Below are 12,609 nucleotides of genomic sequence, written 5' to 3'. Positions count from 1 at the left end.
GTATTTGTTTAAAAAAAGAATACCAACTGTAAATAATCGCTTAATAAGTGAAAGGAAAAACAAAACCTACCTTTGAACCTTTTCTATAATGTTTTGTCACTTTTCAAATGCGTCCTTGGTTTCTATGGCGACAAAATAATTGTACAAAGCAATTTTATTGGTTAAATACAACAACGCAACAACCAATGAAAAAGCGGCTTATAAAAGACATTTTATAATCATGTGATTTGATGCACTTCCGCTTTCTGGCTTATAAAGAAAGAAACGAGAAAAATAAATGTAAACAATGCAGGAATTTTGAAGAATAATACCGGATTTAAAACCTATTTTTTAAAACAAACTTTAAAACATAATTTAGTCTGTGTTTACAAGCATCATGGACTCGAAATATGCTATAATTGCACTTATTTTAGTGTATGCTGCGTCGTTTCTACATGCGGACGAAGAAGACGATTTCGTACCTTCGGTAAGAAAAACAAATATTTTTTATCATTTTTACAGTTAAAAAAAAAAAGAAAATTTTTTGGTGAAAGTGCACTGGGGGACCACCCGAAGACGATCAATGCACGGTTGCCACACTGGTTGTTCAATCTGCAAAGGGTGTTTATTCCGAAAGCCGTTCTTAACATGGGGAGGTTGGGGGTGTTTATTCCGAAAGGCATTTTCTCATTTTCAACCTCCTCGTAATCAACTTTTTTAAGGTAAATCTTCGGGTGGTCCCCCAGTGCACTTTCACCAAATTTTTTTATTTTATTTTGATATCTACTTAAATGTACGAACAAACAAAAAAATTGTAGCATTGTGATTTAAAAAATATTTTAATTTGAAATATTTTGTTTACATTTACAACGTGTCATTTTAGCAGTAAGCACATTCTTAAATAAATCATTTCAGTACTCATGCAGAGAGTGATCCGTGCTGAAATAACAACATTAATAATGTTGTTATTTCAGCACGGATCACTCTAATAATAATGTTGAACATTATTATTTAAAAAGCCATTTTTAACATGCGGAGGGGAAGGTGTTTTGTACGTATTCTGTACTTCAACCTTAGAATTGAATAATAATAATAAAAAAAAAAACACGGTGCTAATGCAGAGATTGCAGAGATCCGCGCTATTTTTTAAATCGTATTTCCACGTTTAATTAAAGTTTTATGTAAATAACAAAAAAATAAATAAATAAAAAATAAAAGCACGGTTTATTCTGCATAAATACCGAAAAGTCGACAAGACAAATATAGTCGCCATTTCGTAAATAAATCGGTTATCTTGAACATTTTAGCTTTAAGGCCTGCGATTGAAACATTATCTTAACAAAAATAGTTATAGTTTTATAACAATTTGACAGCACTGTTTGATAATTAAATTATTAATTAAACCAAATTGAACGGACCGTGCTGAAATAATGTTATTTTTATTTTTTACTTTTTAGAAACCCATTCTTAACAAAAGAGGAGGTGTAACTATTCTGTACTTTCATAATTACCGTAAAAATTAAACTGAACTTGAAAATTCTATCTAAAAATAGTACGGTTCGTATTTTACCTATGTACCCAAATTGTTAGAAAATTAGAATTAATTTTATTAAAATAATGTTTCAATATCAGCTAGCTTAAAGTTGAAAAGTTCAAGATATCGAACTTTCGATTTGTTGGTTAAGGAAAAGGTATAATTTTAGTTGAACAAGTTATGAACGAATTACCATTCTTTCTTAAAAAAAAAAAAACAAAAAAAAAAACACGGCGACCTTATTTTTCCCGTCGATTTTTCATTTCAACGTTTCACAATTAGACCTCACTATAACTTTGTAGCGAAGTGAAGTGAAGTGGACTTTTAACGTCTTAAACAATTTACCTATAGTTTGTATTTCTAACTGAATTTTTAGTATAAAAAATGTCAACGTAAAAATCATAGAACATACCATTTTAAACATTACCACTAACCCTAATTCCGTGTGGCAATACAATAAAGTAAAGAAACAAAACAAAGCTGGAAAAATGTGTACGCAAGATCGTTAAAATTAAATGTTGTTTAACTTGGTGTTTATAGGGTAAATTTGTTGATTTAACACAGTATATCTCCGTCAAATGGTTTTCATTTTAGAAGAGTTCCATTCGCGACAAGGGAAGAATCAACAAAGTCCTCCATTCCCTATGTTAAGGATATTTAGTTCTCTTCCACTGCAAGAACTGTGACACCAGGTCGGAAAATGGGATTGAGAAGTCAGCACTCCCGAGAAGGGGCATTCTGACCTGTAAAAAGTGCCTGGGTAGCCCCGTCGGCATTCCCCCGATATGGGCGCCTCGGGCGAACACTAACTCCTCAAAGAGAAAAGTTAAAGCCTAGGAGGATGGATCTCCTAGAATTGCACAGAATCAGCACTATACTGTAATTAAGAGGAGCCAGGTCATTTCGGGGCCCGTAGATAAAAAGCCCCTTTTTCCCCCTAAAAAAAAAATGTACTTTTAGCTTTTTGTATTTCTTTATTTATTAAGATCTGTGCCTGGTTTAAGTAAAAATAAGTTGTTTTGAAATAATATCGAAACCCATTTCTCTGAAAATAATTCACATGACTGAAATAAGAACGAATGTAATCCAAAACAGATCACGGGACAATTTGAGCAAAACGATTTTTGCGCTATGTTTATGAAAAATGATTCGCATGATTATATTTACCTTTTTCCTAAATTATTTATCTTTTTTATAACTTTTATCGCAAAATACTGTTTTTACATCGAGAGTCGTTCCAAAAGTAAAGCCTCCTATTTTTTTTAACTCAAATTGTTGAAGAGTTACGAAGATGGGAATGGTACCATTAAAACGAGTGACCTTTTGTGCCTCAGAATTAATTTTTTTACATGGTCACCACTATTCTCAATGCATTTTTACCAGAATTTCAATGACGCATGTCCTTAACAGGTATTGCTTTTTAGAATCTTACACCGTCAATATAAAATTTTCAGATCATGAGTGCACTGCATAAGTCATCATAACGATGCAATTAGCAGCTATTTTTTTCAGATTAAAAACCAAATCTAATAAATCTAATTTGTTTCACAAGTCCAAATCCCCATATATCAAGTTTCAAGTCTGTAGACCAAAAATCGAATAGTTTGGTAGAGACTGTTCTGCACACAGACAAGGTTATATATATATATAATATATATATATATATATATATATATATATATATATAAATAAAAATAATTTTCTAATTGTAAGCCTTACTTTAAGTTCTATGTTTAAAATCTGATCGTTCCAAATGATAAAATGTAATGATTTAAATAAAAATCTTTAAAAAATTATTTTTGAGAATCTTTTTTTTTTTTTTTCTTTTTTTTTTTATAATTCAACAATTTTACGTCTAACAACTGTTTTTTTTTTTTTTTATAATCCAACAATTTTACGTCTAACAACTGTTTTTTTTTATAATTCAACAATTTTACGTCTAACAACTGTTTCTTTTTTTTTTTTTTTTATAATTCAACAATTTTACGTCTAACAACTGTTTTTTTTGTTTTTTTTTTATAATTCAACAATTTTACGTCTAACAACTGTTTTTTATATAATTCAACAATTTTACGTCTAACAACTGTTTTTTATATAATTCAACAATTTTACGTCTAACAACTGTTTTTTTATATAATTTACGTCTAACAACTGTTTTTTTTATATAATAATTTTACGTCTAACAACTGTTTTTTTTATATAATAATTTTACGTCTAACAACTGTTTTTTTTATATAATAATTTTACGTCTAACAACTGTTTTTATATAATAATTTTACGTCTAACAACTGTTTTTTTATATAATAATTTTACGTCTAACAACTGTTTTTTTATATAATAATTTTACGTCTAACAACTGTTTTTTTATATAATAATTTTACGTCTAACAACTGTTTTTTTATATAATAATTTTACGTCTAACAACTGTTTTTTTATATAATAATTTTACGTCTAACAACTGTTTTTTTATATAATTTACGTCTAACAACTGTTTTTTTTTATATAATTCAATAATTTTACGTCTAACAACTGTTTTTTTTATATAATAATTTTACGTCTAACAACTGTTTTTTTTTTTTTGTATTTCAAAATTCATAATGATCGGTTTATTAATTTCATGCATATACGATATATAGCTTATTTATTAATTTAATACATATAAAATATATAGGTGATTAACTTTATATATCACCTAAATGTTAAAATTTACCAAAAAAAAAAAAAAAAGTCCATGTTACTCGGTGTTGCTGAGAATACATATATTCCAAAATTCATAATAAACGGTTCATGACTTCAAGAGCTTATTCTGTGCATAGGTATGTGTATATATGTTTTAACTTTATCTATCTCTATATCTGTCTATCTCTATATCTGTCTATCTTTTGAGAGAGATATGCGCATAATAGAAGAATATCCCTGTCACTTTCATGTCACCTAACCAAAATAACAATTAAGATATAATTCTATTAAACCTTATATTTAGAATATTTATTTTAATTTTGATTAAAATCCGTTGTGAGTTTCATTCTAGAAAAATGTCTAAAATTTTAAACTTAAGAAGTCTTAAGAAGAGAAATATAGCCTTAAATCTAGAAATATGAAAAACAAATTTTACATGCTGAAAGAAAATGTTTTGAATCATTTTAGCCATTTTAATATTTTATCCTATTTAAAAAAAAAAAAAGTCGAGTTAGCATCAAGATCTGTTGTCGTCAGTGAATTTTGATGCATTGCTTCTGAATTATTCCTTTGTGTGTTCTGAACCAAACCTTCCCTGGCTTTGCATGCAAATGCTGAGCCTTGCTGCTTTCTGTGTTGGATTAATACCTGCAGTCTTGCAGATTATCAAATTGCTGCAACCAACGAGGGGAACTTCATGCAGATCAGAATATCCTGAGGCTTCATAAATTCTATGGTGAAATCTGACAACAAGCATTTACGGCTGCTGCTGTCACTTTTAAGCAAGCGCACATTTAGACTTTCACTATTCCATTTTCGAGTAAATCTATATATGTAGCAGTGCAGAGTAGCAGTGTACTTGACCCTCAAAGGTCAGGATAGCTATAACAAATATTTATTTAATGGCTCGTGGGTAATCTATTATGTGGAACCCTGTCCAACTTTGCAGCAGCATTAAAAGCAGTCAGGCAGCCTTTACTGGCACCATTCGTTCGTACATGCAACCACTGTTGCTACTACTCTCAATCTCTTGTGTGACCCCACAAAATGCAAGCAGGACTTTTTATTTCTTCTGATATATTTTTTACTCTTTATTAAACTTCTTTAATAGTTTGACTTTTGTATGGAATGCTTTTCTTATACATTTGCTGCTGCTTTTCCTCTATAACCACTACAACTGATCTTGCTTGTGACTGTGCACACTTTATCTGTACATGAATATATTAGTTGAAAGAAGGGGAAATAGATTGAATAGGAAATGTAGTGGGTTGATGCAAATGATGTACCTATTTACTATGCCTCCCCACGGGACAGAGTTAGACACCAGGGTCGTTTTTTACTTCAAAACGTATGCCACAAAAGCAGATTTATTTATTTTTTAAAGTGATGACGTCATTTATTATGATATCACAAGAATTTTATAAATACTTGTATGTTTGAAATCAGCAGTAGCAACTTTGTTGTTCCTATTTTCTTGCCTCTCCACAAGAGCAAAGCTAGACACAAGATCTAATTTTTATTTTTTATTTTTGTGGAGAAATCCACTCTGGATTGGAATAAAAATAAAAATTGTAAGTTTAGAAGGATCTATCCTTCACTGACTGAGGATAGAATAGACTAAGTGTAACCTAAGAACAGATAATACACTTTGTCTGCTAGCAAAAAGAATTTTCTTTCCTTTCCTCTTCTTTCTATCTCCCTTTTCTTTTTCCTGTCCTTTTATTTTTTGTGTGTGTGCTATGCAAGAAAGGGTCGTATGGTTGCGATACGTCACGGGTGTTAGTTTTGCTTTTCCATTATTCACACACTCGAAAGGTGAATCCTAGGTCTGACATCAGCACATCTAAAGGAAGTTTTTTTTTTTTTTTTTTTTTTTCTGGTTGGTAACATTAAAATTGGAGGCAGCCGCTCATGACCTGCCCCATCATCTCGTTTCCAACGCTAATTTATGACAGATTGTGTTAACCGCTTACTAGAATGTGCTTCATGCTGCATAGTTAATTCAGTGTTAATTTTCAGGAAAGGTACTGTTCTTGGCGATGGTTGACTCTTTCTTCTTTCTCAACGTAGATGTCTCACACTCTTGCATAATGAAATGGCTTGGTATGTGTTGCATGGCATATCGTTGCTTTTTCTTTTGAGTTCTAGTTACCAGTAGGTGGACATTTGATTCATCGATGAACCTCCTTTGGCTGCTGTTCTATATACAACTAAAATTCTGTAACTTATTTATCTGGCTTGTTTGTCTCCATGTGTGACATCACAAGTGGATGATGTCACCGACTAAAACAGGAAGATCCTTTATGATTTCAAATGATGAAAACATGAATATCTAGACCTCTCAGGGTCTAGCATAAAACTAAATCTGTGGATGTGTATATTTGTTTGAAAGCAATGGTCAAATATATATATACATATTTGAAATGGTGTACGTTGATCGATCACGGTTTAGATGTCAACACATCTCATTAGGATTGTAAAGTCTACAGTCCTGATGAAATTGTTTCTATAATATTACTTGTAAAAGCTCTACTTTGTAATGAGCACTTAAAAAAATAGTATTGGTTTTTAAGTTTAAATTAATGCATTTGAACTTATATATTGAACCAGTTCACGTATATTGCTAAAATGAACCTAAAATTAATATTTTTCAAAAGTACCTAATATTAGGTAGTTTTATAAATATTTAGTATGTTTATATATAAGGGCTGTATCTTAGTATCGATTGCTATGACCATCTCTTGCTAATTGTAATGGTGAACGGTCATAACATCAAAGGAAAAACGAGACCTTTTTATAAATAAACTATTTATTTTACTTACCTACACTGTTGAGCGCAAGTTAGGGAAATTTGGAGGGTGTTAAAAGTAATAAAGTAGAAAGTTGTTTGCTGTATTCCTTTGAGGAATATTATGAAGACATCTTTGCTGATATGAGATGTGGGAATCAGGGTATGGATGCAATTAATGTACCCTGCAAGCTGATTGACCCAACCATCTCCTCAAGCCTACTCTCTTTATGAAGAAATGAATATAAATGTTGATGGCTATACATATATAATGACAGCATCAAATGCATCATCATAAGCTTCAGTTTTAGGCCACAGCAACAGAGATGAAAGTATGAAAAAAGTCTCATTCTAAACACCCATATTTCTGGTTTAAACAAAGATTTGGGACCGTTCTACTTATATATAAAAGGCCTTTTGTCTGTGTGAGTCTGTTCCCAAAGGACTTAAAACAGTTGGCCAATTTTTTTTTTTTTTTTTTAACTTCATACAAATGAACTTTGTGTCTGGAAGTGTTCTTAAGTTTTCTAACAGAATGCTTCTAATAAGTATCGATAATCACAGCAATCTGATTAAAGAAGGAATAGTTCGATTTCGACTCAAGTTAACACCTTTATACAGCCTAACGTCACAAATGCATTTGAAAAGTTTTTTCACTGCACAAGCAGAAGTGCCCAGCATATAAAATCAACAGTAGGTTTTTTGATAACACAGGATCATGTTTAAAATGAATGCTTCTGATTAGAGCAAGCACAATTGAACCATGATACTTGACTTTACATTTAAGACTTTAATTGAAGCCATTATATAAAAATAATTTTATAAAATCAACAATAGGTTCTTTACATTGTAATGTATATTACAATGTATTGGTCCTATGTTTTCGGTGGTGTCCATGCATCCGTTAGTCTGGACTATTGCCAGATAACTGTCCATTAGTTTTTCTTGAAATTTTGCCACAAACTTTATTTCATTAAATAGATGCATGCAGTAAAAAAAATTTTTACGAAAATTCCTGTTGTGTCCCCAGAGGCTCAAAAGAGGTCAAAAATGCCCCAAAATGGCCAAAAAAGGACACATTTTGCCCCATAACTTTTGATCCATCCATTAGATTTTTTTAAAACTTGGCCAAAATGTGGAGCCCATTGCTCTAAAATCCAGTATGGGTGACCCTGGCAAAATTTTGGTTCACGTCCCCAGGGACTTTCAGTGCTAAAAAACGCCCCTTTTTGTGGCTCTTTTTTCATATTTCTCAACAAAAACTTAGTATTTTTTCACGGTGGTCAACTCAAATATACATGTGTTAAGGCCTGAAACTGCACTATTATCCATTTACACTGGGATTCGGCGTCCCCAGGGGCTCAAGTAGTCAAAAATGGCCCAAAATAACACTTTTTGCCCCATAGCATTTGATCCATCCATTAGATTTTCCTGAAACTTGGCCAAAATATGGAGGCCATTGTTCTTAATATCAATTCAATATGGGTGACCCTGGCAAAATTCTGGTTCACATCCCTCTGTGACATTTTAGGACTAAAAAAAAAAACATGCCTTTTTGGCGTTCTTTTTTTATATTACTCAAAAACTTGATATGTATGTCTATATAGTGGTTTTCCATGGTACTGAATTCAAATATACATGTCTTAAGGCATGAAACTGCATCGTTTGTCCATTTTCACTGGGATTCAGCATTCCCAGGAGCTTGTCAAAAATGCCCCCAAATTGACAAAAAATGACACTTTTTATCCCATAACTTTTGCCCCATCCATTAGATTTTTCTGAAATTGGGCAAAAATGTGAAGGCAACGTTGGCCCTTTGCACTTCTCACATTCATCATTTCTTCACTATTTTTTGTGGCGTCATCTCACATGCAGCACCAGAGGGGGAGCATGCATGCACGGCTTGTTATAGACTGTTACTTCAAGAAGATATGAGAAGTTTTTTCTCCGTGCACCGCGGTGGGTCCTCAACTAGAGCAGGCAATCATTCAACTTGATTGGAAAATGGGCAATTTCACCGATTGGTATTGGAGTGTGGAACGTTCGTTGATCCTTTCATTCAATATGGCCTCCTTTCATTCAATCTGGCCTCCTTGCTAGTTTTAAATAAAAATATAATTGAATTGTTGGTTCTTTTCTAAAGTAGTACTTCAACAAATGAACCATAATACTTTAATTCTAGTCTGAAATAACTTTTAAATTTCTTATGATCACAGTGAAAATTGTTTGTTTTCATTATGGAAGAGGAGTAAAGAGAGAAGATATTAAGTACAGTGTGCTAACGTCTTATTATAATTTAAAAAAAAAAAAAACCCCTACATATCAAAGAAATTGAACATCCATTTTTTTTTTTAATGGAAAGTATAGCAGATCAGTTAATTAAAAACGATTAAAAAAACAAATCTGTATTATTTGGATTCATCAGTTCTCATCTTGAGTGTGATTTTTCACAACGATTTGGTCGATGTAACCTCTTCAGGTGTATATTGTCGAACTCGGAAATAAATAAAAATAGGTTTAAGGCTCCTGAAATTTGTAATAGAATTGTCCGCAAGGACCTGTGGCGCAGTGGTTAGAGTACTTGAAAAAATCAATTGTAAAAAATGACCTTCTCCTGAAGGTTTAGTGTGGGTGACTGAAAAATACAATTGCAAATTACTTAGAACCTCTATCCAGTCATGGCTGATGGAACAAAAGCACGCTACCCCTGTGAAGTAAATAAAAGGTTCCGCTCAAAATTCCGTCCAAATTCCCGAGATCGACAGAAACATTCCTGAGTTTAACAAGATACACCTGAATAAGGTCGGAGGTTACATCTACCGAAACATTGTGAAAATCACAAGATGAGAACAATAGTCTGATGAATCCAAATAATCCAAATAACCAATCCTCATCTCAAAAATTCAGAAACGTAAAAACAAATCTATAAATAAACATAAGTCAAAAGATATATTTACACAAATAATCACAATGTTTATCAGACGGTTTTCATTGAAAATAAATCTGATATCAATTTACTAGTGTTGATGAGTTAGGTTTATTTTAAGCAAGGTTTTACATTCGAAAGGTCGATTTTTTTTAAAAGAAAATATATTTTTTTAAAAAATTAAACCGTTATATCAAATTATTGTCAGTTTAGTTCTGTTTAATTTTTAGAACAAGTTTATATTGTAAAATTTTTGTGTTTGATTAGATTAGATTTTCTATTGTTGCATGATGAGATTGGTTCTTTGGAGAAGAATTCTTTTCCTTAATGTGTTCTTATAGCTTTCCTGTTTACTAGAAATTCTTGTTGGTGAGAGACCTTCTTTGTGGTCAGAATTTTCTTGATCATCAAACATTTCTGAAGATTCGTATATAATAAGGGCCTACTTCACAAGATTTCCAGCTACGGTATCACTGGAAATGTTTTCTCAATTATTAAATAATTTATCTCTGATAGGTTCATAAGAGTAGTGGTTGATGGGTAGAAATCAGAGGCCCACAGTATTAATGCTGGAGTCCCTCAGGGGTCCATCCTGGGCCCAACTCTCTTCCTGATCTACATCAATGATTTCCCAAAACATATACTTAAATCATTCGTTGACATCTATGCTGATGACACTACTATCTATGGCAACACATCAAAGGCCGTAAATGACAAAGTTCTCTCTGATTCTCTCTCTTCTGATCTTGAGCACGTGGTACAGTGGGGGAAGAGGTGGCTGGTTACTTTTAATGCATCTAAAACCAAACTTCTATCTTTACATCATCAACGCTCTGATCCCCATCTGGCATCAATTGAAATATATGGCTCTCGTCTTGGGGAGGCTCCATGTTTTGACAAGCTTCTGGGTTGGACCTTTACTCCTGATCTGAAATGGAACATGTACATCAGGTCTGTTGCCAAGAATGCTGGGAAAATGGTAGGATCCTTCTACTGCTCCAGAAGATATCTCACTACTGATGCAATTCTCTATCTGTATAAAAGCCAAGTATGTCCAAGGATGGAGTACTGCTGCCATATCTGGGCAGGAACTGCTAAAAGCAGCCTATCCTGCCTTGAAGGAGTTCATGGCTTAGTAGGGGATGCCCTTTTCTTTTCCCTGCAACCTCTCTCCCACAGAAGAGACGTTGCGAGCCTGTCTTTGTTTTATCGTTATTTCCATGGCAAGTGCTCGTCTGAGCTCCAATCTCTGCCCCCCTCCCCTTGCCAATCTTTCATGAAAAACACCCGTCTAGCTAAAACTACTGTCATTAATTTTCCCCACTCTTTATCTGTGCCTAAATCCAAACGTAGATTCCATGAGCAGAGCTTCTCTCTTAGAAGTACACAACTGTGGAACTCTCTTCCTTTTGCCTGTTTCCCACCTGACTACAGCTTGGATGTCTTCAAGTCCAACATAAACAAATTCCTGACAAACCGCTCTCTTAAGTAAGACACCCTATCAAATATCCAATACTAATGATTACTATCTCATTGATTACTGTACACGCAATAACCTTTATCCCCGAGTGGCTTCCGGGCCTTGATAAGTGGTGACCTCCATGTAAAAAAAAAAAAAAAAAATTTTGTTTTCATCATCTTGGGTTACTTTGGAAGTCAATTTATAAAAAAGGTGTTAGTCCATGACTCCCGCTTCCTAAGGAAAAAAAAAAAAAGTCTTCATGATGTACATACCCGTGACAGAAAGAAAATATCACATAAATTTATCCAGTGAATATATATTTCTATTTATAAAGAAAATCATTTTTAAGTGATTAATAACACTTTTTAGGCATTATGACGATGTACAAGGCTGATTTTAAACTACTTCTGAACAGTGTTTTCAGGGGGAGTTAACTAGTGAAGAATGAGTTTTTTTTTTTTTTCAATGCCCTCTCTATGTTAAGAATGACTTTCTAAGATATCCTTCAAACTGTTTGCCAAATGCTGAGAGATTGTTAATCGTTGTTTAGGAATAAAGTTTGATTTTCTTTTTAAGAGAAAACTACTTAATCAATTTGTGATTTCTGGTGTACAATATTTACTTTCCATCATAAGTGTGTACACCATAAAGAGTGTTTTTTTTTTTTTTTTTTAATTTTTCCATGAAAAAGGATGGAGTTATGGATTTGCACCTCAAAAGCTGTCCAACATATGCCAACATTTCAAATGGACTCTAAACTAATCTTTTAACTAAGTCTTTATTTGTCTATCTTTTAAATCCATTATCATTTGTTGCGTATTGGATCTATATAATCTGTATGGTGTGTATATAACTATGGCATGCCCCTTGATTGTCTGCCTTTGTGCACATGTGTGTATACAGTCATGGGTGTGTGTATGTGTGACGTACATACATATAGTATAAGAAGATCTTAAGATACATACCTTACAAACGACCTTTCTTTGGTCGATGATCCACATGACCGCCACTTGTTTATTATTATTCGTAGACAGCCTTTATTCAAGATTTTCAATCGTTTCTGGGAAGGCCTCCACAGTGCTGAGTCGATTCGGATCTCTTTTCCGTTTTACTCATCTTGACTGCAAGACTCCCTCCTCTGAATCTCTGTCTCTCGCTCGCTCACTCTAACTATGGTTCTGACTAAAAACTCATGTGTGTTCCTTTCTTATATATTATGGTTGTGGGGTGTGGAGTAGCCC

General features: G+C 32.8%; 2 protein-coding genes across 2 annotated transcripts in view; one reads left to right on the top strand and one right to left on the bottom strand.

The window, feature by feature from the left end:
- The window catches only part of LOC145259693 (tektin-2-like), an 82,269-nt gene extending 82,126 nt beyond the window's left edge, over positions 1–143 (bottom strand). Inside the window, exon 1 of the mRNA XM_080117367.1 lies at positions 71–143. The gene's annotated coding sequence lies outside the window, so the exon portion shown is untranslated. The remainder of the gene's footprint in view (positions 1–70) is intronic.
- A 73-nt stretch (positions 144–216) lies between these two features.
- Positions 217–12,609, top strand: part of LOC145259701 (all-trans retinoic acid-induced differentiation factor-like) — a 28,267-nt gene continuing 15,874 nt past the window's right edge. Inside the window, exon 1 of the mRNA XM_080117379.1 lies at positions 217–466. Within this exon, the coding sequence (XP_079973505.1) occupies positions 377–466 (90 nt within the window). The 5' untranslated portion in view covers positions 217–376. The remainder of the gene's footprint in view (positions 467–12,609) is intronic.

Source organism: Euprymna scolopes, chromosome 3 (genome assembly GCF_053919585.1).
Source record: "Euprymna scolopes isolate OS-2025 chromosome 3, ASM5391958v1, whole genome shotgun sequence".
Classification (NCBI taxonomy): Eukaryota; Metazoa; Mollusca; class Cephalopoda; order Sepiida; family Sepiolidae; genus Euprymna; species Euprymna scolopes.
The sequence above is the reverse complement of the archived record's forward strand: the minus strand, read 5'-3'. Positions and strand labels throughout refer to the sequence as shown.